Source organism: Gymnodraco acuticeps, unplaced genomic scaffold, assembly GCF_902827175.1.
Source record: "Gymnodraco acuticeps unplaced genomic scaffold, fGymAcu1.1, whole genome shotgun sequence".
Taxonomy (NCBI): domain Eukaryota; kingdom Metazoa; phylum Chordata; class Actinopteri; order Perciformes; family Bathydraconidae; genus Gymnodraco; species Gymnodraco acuticeps.
The window spans coordinates 898,690-907,905 of NW_022992149.1; the positions used below are offsets into that span (position 1 = coordinate 898,690).

At 38.9% G+C, this 9,216-nt stretch overlaps 1 protein-coding gene across 2 annotated transcripts; it reads right to left on the bottom strand.

Annotated features, from left to right (window-relative positions):
* Positions 1-955: 955 nt before the first annotated feature.
* On the bottom strand, positions 956-7,810 carry arsh (arylsulfatase H). 2 transcript variants are annotated; one of them, XM_034203960.1, is made up of 11 exons: positions 7,702-7,810; positions 6,588-6,728; positions 6,162-6,283; positions 5,916-6,038; positions 5,264-5,466; positions 4,115-4,335; positions 3,854-3,990; positions 3,433-3,570; positions 3,031-3,190; positions 2,379-2,500; positions 956-1,682 (listed from the first exon to the last, which is right to left on the bottom strand). In XM_034203960.1, the coding sequence occupies exons 1-11, from the start codon at positions 7,704-7,706 to the stop codon at positions 1,273-1,275; spliced, it is 1,782 nt and encodes a 593-aa protein (XP_034059851.1). In that variant the 5' UTR covers positions 7,707-7,810; the 3' UTR covers positions 956-1,272. The 2 variants fall into 2 exon arrangements, with proteins under 2 accessions (XP_034059851.1, XP_034059852.1); XM_034203961.1 differs by having other exon boundaries at positions 6,604-6,728; positions 7,702-7,720.
* Between the last annotated feature and the right edge of the window lie 1,406 nt (positions 7,811-9,216).

Genomic DNA, 9,216 nt, shown 5'->3' on the forward strand with positions numbered 1-9,216 from the left:
GACCAGTGTGAGCGCTGAGGATGATGTTAATCAACGATAATGACACTGATGATAGAGAAGTTCACCCAGTCTTTAAATTATTTCATTACTAAAGATCTGTGACGCTTCAGGATGTCCTTGTGGTTAAACTAGGACACCCTGGTGGACAACAACCACCCTGCCTCCGTGTCTTTGAGCGATGACCTTGTGCTTTGACATTCCTGAAGGGGAGTGAGATAAAGGAAAATCCCCTTTCCGAGATCAAGTATCATATTGTTACCAAAACGATTTGGATGAATAGGAAGGGAGAAGTGACGAGGGAGAATTTTTGGGAGAAGCTAATAAGGAGGGAAAAGGAGATTTATTTTAGAGATCACCACTGGGAGGTATTGTTTTGATGGCTAGAGCTAAAAAAACTAAAATGCACAAGGAGAAGAATTCCTTTTTTAACCTCCAGCTAACGCTACTGATGCAATATTATATTTTTACAGCAATATCAAAACATGATATGATTCACATAGTGCTCGTGTATACCGAAGACAATGTAACCTTTTTTAAAAAAATGCAAATCATCCTGATATTTAGAGATTGAACAGAGCTTTAAAACCTGCCTGGAGAGAACTGAGCTGCAATCTCACCCTCAACCTCACACACCTCCTCCCCTCCCCTCTATCACTCTCTCTCAAACACAGAGCAGAGCTAACTGTCACCCAAACACAGTCTGACTCTGCCCTCTAATGGCTAAACTACCTTCTGGAGTAATATTACCCTGTATTTTTTTAGTGAGATGAAAACAAAGCAAGTCAAATATAGGGAAAAATATACACTCAAATTATATTTAACGAGTAATGCATTTTTTTGTATACAATTGTATTATGTCACAAAGTTAAAGCACTGCATGTTATGTTCCTTACTTATGGAAATAAATAAGAGCACTAACTGCACATTCGGTTAATGAATGACACAACAGACTTCCTATCCATATATGCAAAGAGGCATCATTTATTTTGGCTACTATTGCAAGTATGTACAGTACAGTATAATATAGCACAGGTATAGTGAACGTAATATATTAATTGATTCCTCTGTTTCAATACATTTCAAATATTTTGGGTGACAAATAATTGCATGGTGCAATCCATTGACTTTTATGTTAGGCCAAACCTTTCCATGTAATATCTTTAACATTTCTAAATAGCATCTGGCTCTATTCCTGAAACAGGTATAAACCCTGTCATAGATTTCAGAGGAGCAACATTAAACCCAAGCTGTTGCAAATTTGGAGTTTTCCCCTTAAATATTCTTTGTGTCCTCTTTGCAGCCGCAGAATGGAAAAGTCCCACAGCAGGGCTGAAGCCAGGGTCTCCACAGAATCTTTTCCCATGTCATCTGATTTTGTACGCTGTGTGCCTCTGAATTGGATTCTGAATGAGTATCAGCAGACACCTGCTGGTGTGTGAGGGTATTTCGATGTTTCTCCACAGCTTTGGCAGTCTGCTCGAGGATTTCAGCATATCGCGGCTCAGTGTCTGGGGTCAGTGGGCTGGACTCTGAAGGGTCGTGGAAAAGGTCGTACAGCAGCGGTGGGTTGTGGTGCGTCACATGATCTCCATGACAAAGACATACCTTAGTGTCGTAGCATCCACCGGCTCCAGGCGGAGAAAAGTTGGGAGTAAAAAAGTGCACCTTGAAGACGGAGTCACCTGGATGGAAACACACAACAGAAGATTGTAACTTATATACTTGTAACAGTATATTAAATTGTACTGTGACAAATGAAAGCCCAATATAATATTCACACATATTTCCCTGCAGTTTCATAGATAACTTTTAAGCGAAAATCTGCCTCTTTTTTTGTTTTATCCAATCAGTGTTGAGCAATGAACCCCTCAGTGGGTGCGATATTGACTGATAAAGTGTTGTTTACAGCTGCATAAACTGCTGTTCTTCCGGCATCCAGCGGGGTTATTTGACATGATAGTGACACACTTATATGCAAGGAGAAACAACACATTATTTCAGCTTCAGAGTCATACTCTAGATTCCGCTGAAATTGAAATTGAAAATTGAAAATTGAACTTCCTCAATCTGCTGTAAGATATATTGTGAAAATACCTTTTTAAAAAGGGCTAGAGCTGCATTGGCCTTAGAATATTTTGGTTGACGATGACCCTGGGCATCCACAAAACAGGTGGTGCATTTTCCTCTTTAAATTTAGTTTGAGTACTAAAAGGTTTGTTTATTCCAGCTTGTTTCTGTGGTATTCTATTTGTTATTGCCTGAAGGTAATGTTTGATTTCAGTTTGGCATCAACACAGGAAACTTTAATTGCAGAATAAAACTTCCATCGCCCTGCTAACTTATGGAATTTATCTCTATGTCGACATGTGTGAACTTACTTCCAGCTGGGTGCCAGCGTACTGCATTCAGATTAACTCCACAGTAGTGGAAGAGGAATTTGTGCTCTGATCGCTCTGCCTTCCCCTCCAATAGTGGCATGAGGTTATAGCCGTCTGATTGTCTGAGAGAGCAGGAAGAGAAAAATAAAAAAAGAGGTAAGAGGGGAAGGATGAAATACAATTGGGCAAAGGAGACAGTATTACTGCAACCAAACATGCAGAAAGAGATTGTAGACGTTGTATTGATCATATTATAACTATCAAGAAAACCGAGAAAAGGAAATAATAATACTTGTTAATACAGGATCAATAATATGTAAATGAGTTATGATAAAGGTAGATGCTACATACTGTATGTCACTTACAATGCTGGAAAAATAAGCTAAATCAGTTTCTAGCTGTAGTTGTTTACAGGTAACAAGGTACTTTTGGATCCACACTGTAATTATCTGGATACAAAACACCTACATTATAATGGTCATGTTAGGAGTATTTGTGTGGTCCTGTCTCCCCTCTTTTTGTAACTGCAAACAATGCTTTGGTGAACTGTTGTTTTCAACAAATACAGAAGCTTTAACCTTTCCCACAATAAAACTGTGGAATAAAATGAATATGACTCACACAATGTAAAGAAGGCAGACATAATCTTCACCTGTCTGGTTTAGTGTCCTTGGCCAAATATTTCAGTGTTGGATAAAGGTCCATGAGGCTCGTGGGTTCGTCCACTACACGTCCAGCGTCCAGTCTGCCAGGCCAGCGGAAAATACCGGGCACCCTGATCCCCCCCTCCCACGCTCCCATAGCTTTCCCACCTAAAAAGGTGCATAATCAAGAGAAATTACACAACATAAAATCTTCCTATATTTGAATGAATGCAGTAAGAATAATACACACTGCTTACAGTATAATGGCATTTCAACCAAGAAACAAACCACATTTTTTGGTCAACAATCATAAATACAACTTTCTATACTGAAAATAATGTTTTAAATGTGGTTGTCTTTATCAGAAATGACAATTAAAGTGACGATTAGATGTGAAAGAGGATATGTACCTTTATAGATGCCGTTCCAGCCTCCTTTCTGTCCGGTTATGGAATCAGCAACCTCGAGGTGTCCACCATGGTCTGATGTAAAGTACATCAGGGTATTGTTGGCTAGGCCGAGGGAGTCCACCGTCTCCGTCATTTTACCTAGAAAATATAATAATATGGCATTAGAAAAAGGATATAGGGTTCAAACTCCATAGACAATATGACTGCTCTGACTTTCTTGATGGTTAAAGGACAATTCTGGCTTTTTTCAGTAGTTTTGATCATTTCTAGTGGTAAACAAACTATAGAACCCAATGATGATGGGATGTTTGTGCCTGTGTTACACAAGGTTGTTGACATCCAATCAGTCTGGTTTGCCACCGTCACATGAGAAGCCATTATGTAATTTTTACCAATTGTTACCAATTGCCAATATACCCACCAATCATCCAGTCCACTTCTTCAAGGTTATCACCATAGCGACCATGGCGACTTTTACCAGCAAAGGCGGGGGTTTTGAAGAGTGGCGTGTGGACATGGGCCAATGAGAAGAAGAGGAGGAATGGCTGATCAACATTCCTGAAGGGAAGAAGAAATGCATTTTTAGGGTCAATTATGATGAAGCATAAGGAGACATTCCTCATTTTTTACTTGGTATGTATTGTATTGAGGTACAGTATGTATTGAAACAGTCAACACATACCTCTTTATAAAGTGTTGTGCTTCTCCCAGCAGCCTCTGGGGCAGTGTCTCCACTGTCATAGGCTGTTCGATCACTTCTTGGTCCCTCATGAGGATGCAGTTCCAAGTTCGCAGGAGTTTAAATGGCATATACCATACAGAGGTTGCTAGGATACTGGCAAAGAAGAGTGCTACCAATATCCATAGGCTGACTTTAAGAAGGCCACACATACGGACACACACCTGCAAACACATAACACATGCAAACACCCAATGTGCTTAGAAACACACAATAAATTCAACCATTGTAACGGAGTACACAGGAACAACATGAATTAAACATTATTTGTATAAAACATGTATGAGAAATTAACATTATTTCGACTTTTGCAGTGAGGGAAGGGGAAACACATGTCCAGTTAGAATTCATTCAAACAATACCACAAACTAAAACCTAACATTTAAAACTCTAATTACTAAATTAACATCTCTCTGATATGTACTCCACCAATATCAAACATTGTCAATTCCACTATTGCAGGATTATTTTCAGGACTGTTGCACTGTGTTGCATCGAACATGGAATTGTGTAATACACGCGATGTTGCCACTAGATGACGTCACAAACCATTTATAAAGATGTCACTGATTTTCAGTGAACAAGAAGAACATTGTGTCCTTTGTTCATAGATACTGTGCACTATTTACATTTAGATCTGAAAATAGTTTTATGGACTTCTGTCTTCCTGCTGAAATGAGTTCTCTATTTGTACTGGTTTACATTTCCTCTTTTGAAGCTGTTTGCTCTACCTGTGGCACAGCTGGTTCCTATTAATCACACAGGTACATACCATTGCCAAGACCTTACTGAGTCTCACAGTTTTTTTCTTGCTCACTCATAAAACAGGTTTCCAACTGACATTGAGTTCCACAATTGCCACCATTGTTCCCAATCTATTTGTCTACCGTTGTTCCTGTCTAAGTGATTACGCATAAGTGATTTCGCTTCAGGTTAAAGGGTAGAGCAACTCTTTGTTTTCCAATGTCTTCCAGTTCATCTGACAACCAATACGTATCTTAGCCATCTTTTTATCATATTATGTGTCTAATTATGTCATTTCAGATACACATTTGTGAACATTTTCTAAGGAGAGAAATCGAAACTAGCCACCAGTGTAAAAAGACCAACTCCAAGAAACATGGTCAGACTTCGAAGTGTGTGCTGGAGGTCTGCCAAGACATCATTCCCCTCTCCGGGCACACAGTCATTGAACAGAGTGAAGGGCAGGCCGTAGAAGTAGCTGAAGCCATGCTGGTTGGGATGGTGGCAGTGGTCCCCTCTTTGTTCGCAGTTAACACCCAAGTGCCACTTACCTGCAGAGACACAGAGAGAAAAGGGATACATTAAGTAGTACACACTCAAAAACAAAAAGACAGCTCAGAAAATTGATACTATAGCATTTTACATCTGAACAGCCACAATAGCACGATGTACAGTTTATGCCAAATGCAAAACCATATGTGTGCTACACCTGGCAATGCTTGTTACGTTGTTGAACCTAATGCCCTCGGTTGCCTCCGTGTGTGCAAGTTAGAAGAGATTAGACGTTGTTCCTATACTTTCTAAATCATATAGAAGTAGAAGACAGGTCAAGCTCACACTCAATATTCTACACATTCACACTTAGCTTTGATTAACCAAGCAGATACCATTCTGCACTGCTGACCCTTTTTAGGCACCTAGATGATGAGGAAAGTCTTACCAGCATACATAACTAAATAAAAAGGACCAAAGAATAATTGACCACACCATGTTCTCTCACCCACTAAGCCGGTGGTGTATCCTTGTTGCTGGAGCCTTTTAGCGAAGGTGGTCTCACTGGGTGGAAGCCCCCCTGAACCTCCAAGGAACAGCAGCACCTGCACACGGCCAGTGCTTCCTAGTCCTAGTGAACAAACACATGAGAATAAATACATAAATATGGAACATATTGTCAAACATTGCTGCACAAATATGCACAGCTTTCTCCCATTTTGCATTGGCAAATATGTTTAGGATGATCAGTTACCTGATCTGAGTGCATAGCGCCCCGTCATAAAAGCGGCCCGGCTGGGGGTGCAAAGAGGAGCAGCTGCAATGTGCTGAGTCAGCTTTACCCCTTCAGCAGCAAGTCGGTCAATGTTAGGAGTCCTACAGGCACAATAGGTAAAGTTAATATGTAGAAGAGAGTATATTAAATTATTAAATGAATAAACATTAAATGACTGGCAGCATATAAGATTAAAACAAGAAACAGACCTTGGCCTTCTAAATGATGCAATACGATTATGATAAGATGTTCTTTGTTATCACTGAAAGGTAAATTGTCTTGCAACAAAATGCAACAGGCAGTTATGACAATAAATGAAATCAGATAATAAAAGAGAACAAAAGCAGACAATAAGTGAACAAACAAGAAAGGAAAGAGGACTATAACACTCAAGTTTGAAATTACCTGATGGTGTCATTACCGTAGCATCCTATGTCCCCGATGCCAAGGTCGTCCACCATTATCAGGACAAAGTTGGGCTTCCTGTCTACCTCGTCCCCTGCTGCCAGGACAAGGTAGAATAGAACATGTGCCAACACAGGAGACCTAAGGGAGGACAATGAAAGGTATTATGGCTGAACCTAACAGCCAATTCATCGATTCTCAACTAATAATCAGCAAAACATTTGAAAATCCAACATGATCTGACTTCAACAAACCTGCCAGCAACAATACAATGTTGAAGTTGGTTTTAGTTTGGATACTCAACAGTCATTGACAGGCTGCGTGCAGGGATGTCTAATCTTCACAGATTGTCAGTCAAAGGACCACATTATTTCACTAAGGGACCCCCAATAAATTACCATTTGAATGACCAAACCAATGTTTTTTTTCAATCCATAGGTGTTAACTTTCCCATATTAGTGAGATGTATGCTAAATAAAATTAGGATAAATGTGTCTTGTGTGTTTTTTGATTACCGATGCATCATGGATTTATTTAATAAAGATAATTATGTTTTTTCAATAAACATGACATGTGACCAACTGACTCACAATCCACAGCAGATATTATAACAGAACTGGGAAAGTAGGACACACCTGCTTTTTAAAAAGTAGTCCACCTTTTTCTTTCATGGGAAAGTTTTTCAATTACATATAGGCCTACATGAGGTATTATTCCTACATTGGTGTTGCTTTGTGTCATTCAAAGAGTAATTTATTGATGTTCCCCATCGTGGTTTCCACCTAAAACAAACCTTACTGCGATAGCAATAGTGTTTTCGCTTATTTCCTCTAGTTTTACAGTTCCTCCCTACAGACAAAACACAGGGTTAAGTCGAACTTTCACATAACCTGTTTGCATACCTTCCAGGAGCATTTCTCCCAGAAACTCAGTCCTATATTGTGATTGCTGACAGCAGTGTGTAAGTTTATAATGCCTTCAAAGCTAAGCCTTCAATTTTAGATTGACGCATCATTTAGTGGGCTACCGAATCAAGCTGTTTTACGGTCATTCAGTCACAATGCATTGCGTGTTGTTTTAAAAAGGGAACGGCAAACCTGCCATGTAGACTTACCACATCTCTGCACAGTACAGTTATTCATAGAACTACACGAATGTGACACATTTCCTCCTCCGCTGAAGCCACAGGAAGCGCGCGCAGTCCCTTGGCAAATCCTGACTCTACAGTATTGACTGGTTTATGAGCGCACAACACAATTTGCCGTAATGTGTGCCGTAAAAGCGCACGTAAAAGCTATATTTTAGAATAATGGTTCCCAACTTTGATCAAATAACTACAAATAAGAAAGAAGCTTTCTCTTTATTTTCCGTTGTCCTTGTGAACTACTAACACAAACCTCTTAAGCTACTTATTTATTTGTATTTTTTTTTATTGTATCTTATTAAGCTGTCTTTGTCTCTTTTATTGCTGTAACAAATGCAAATGTCCCCTCTGTGGGACGAATAAAGGTATTATGATTTTGATTCTGATTAATATGAATTCTAATTAATATAAACTGCTTTAGGTTATCTAATCATGAACTTATAAACCATCCTGCTATTGTATTATATGTTTACATACATAGCCTGTATGGAATTGTGAAATGGAAAGGTAACACAGTTGGTTTACTCAAGTACTTTTTTATGATTTGTATCTTACTCAGGATTCCACTTTGTGAAACTTAACTTCTTCTGCTCTTTTGAGAGTGAAAACACTCCACTAACTTCTCAAAACCCCTGAACAATCTCTGTGGGCCTTTGTGGGACTTCCTGATCCCACAGTGAGGGACAACTGGTTAAAATTACCCTACAGTAAAGATATCACGTTTACTTTTAACAAATTACAATACACTGGATTTAGGTTTCGTGAAGGATCCGAATGCAGCCTTCACCTCCGGTATGTCAACCCACAGACACCAACACCAGAGAGATTTATTGATCAAACCATGAAATATAATTAGATCTAATTTACTTGGAATGAAATCAACCCAATTACTGAGTATATCAAGTAATCAAAGCATCATGCCGTGCAGGATTTAATTGAATTGTTTACTGATCGTGTGGTTGTTATAGAATGAAATTAATATGTAACAGCTGCAGGTATTATGTGTGAAAACCGTTGGCAAGGAAAATCTCTGAGACACTCACATTTTTCTTCTGAGGGCATCGGGTGTGCATCTCAATGAACCTGTCACCATCAATCATTCACCAAGCTCGAAACTGTGTACTTCTTACCTCCTATAAATAGCTGACATATCAAGCATTTCAGGTCATGTCTCATGATGCCTCTTTTTTGTTGTCCCTGAGCTTACCTAACTTCCAAACATCCCACAGGAAATAAACTTAGTCACAAAGATAAAGGTAAATAGAGTTCAATGCAGGGACACATATATTAAATTCAGATGTTTTTTTATCCAAACTACACATTTTTAAAGCATTATTTATATCTTAACTGTAAAAATGACATTATTTAAATATCAGTTTTTAACATCAGATTCCCATAAAGCTGTAAAACTGTGTCATACACACTCATAAAAGATACAAATATTTGGCAGGGAAATAAAACACCAACTCCCACGAAAACGGTTTA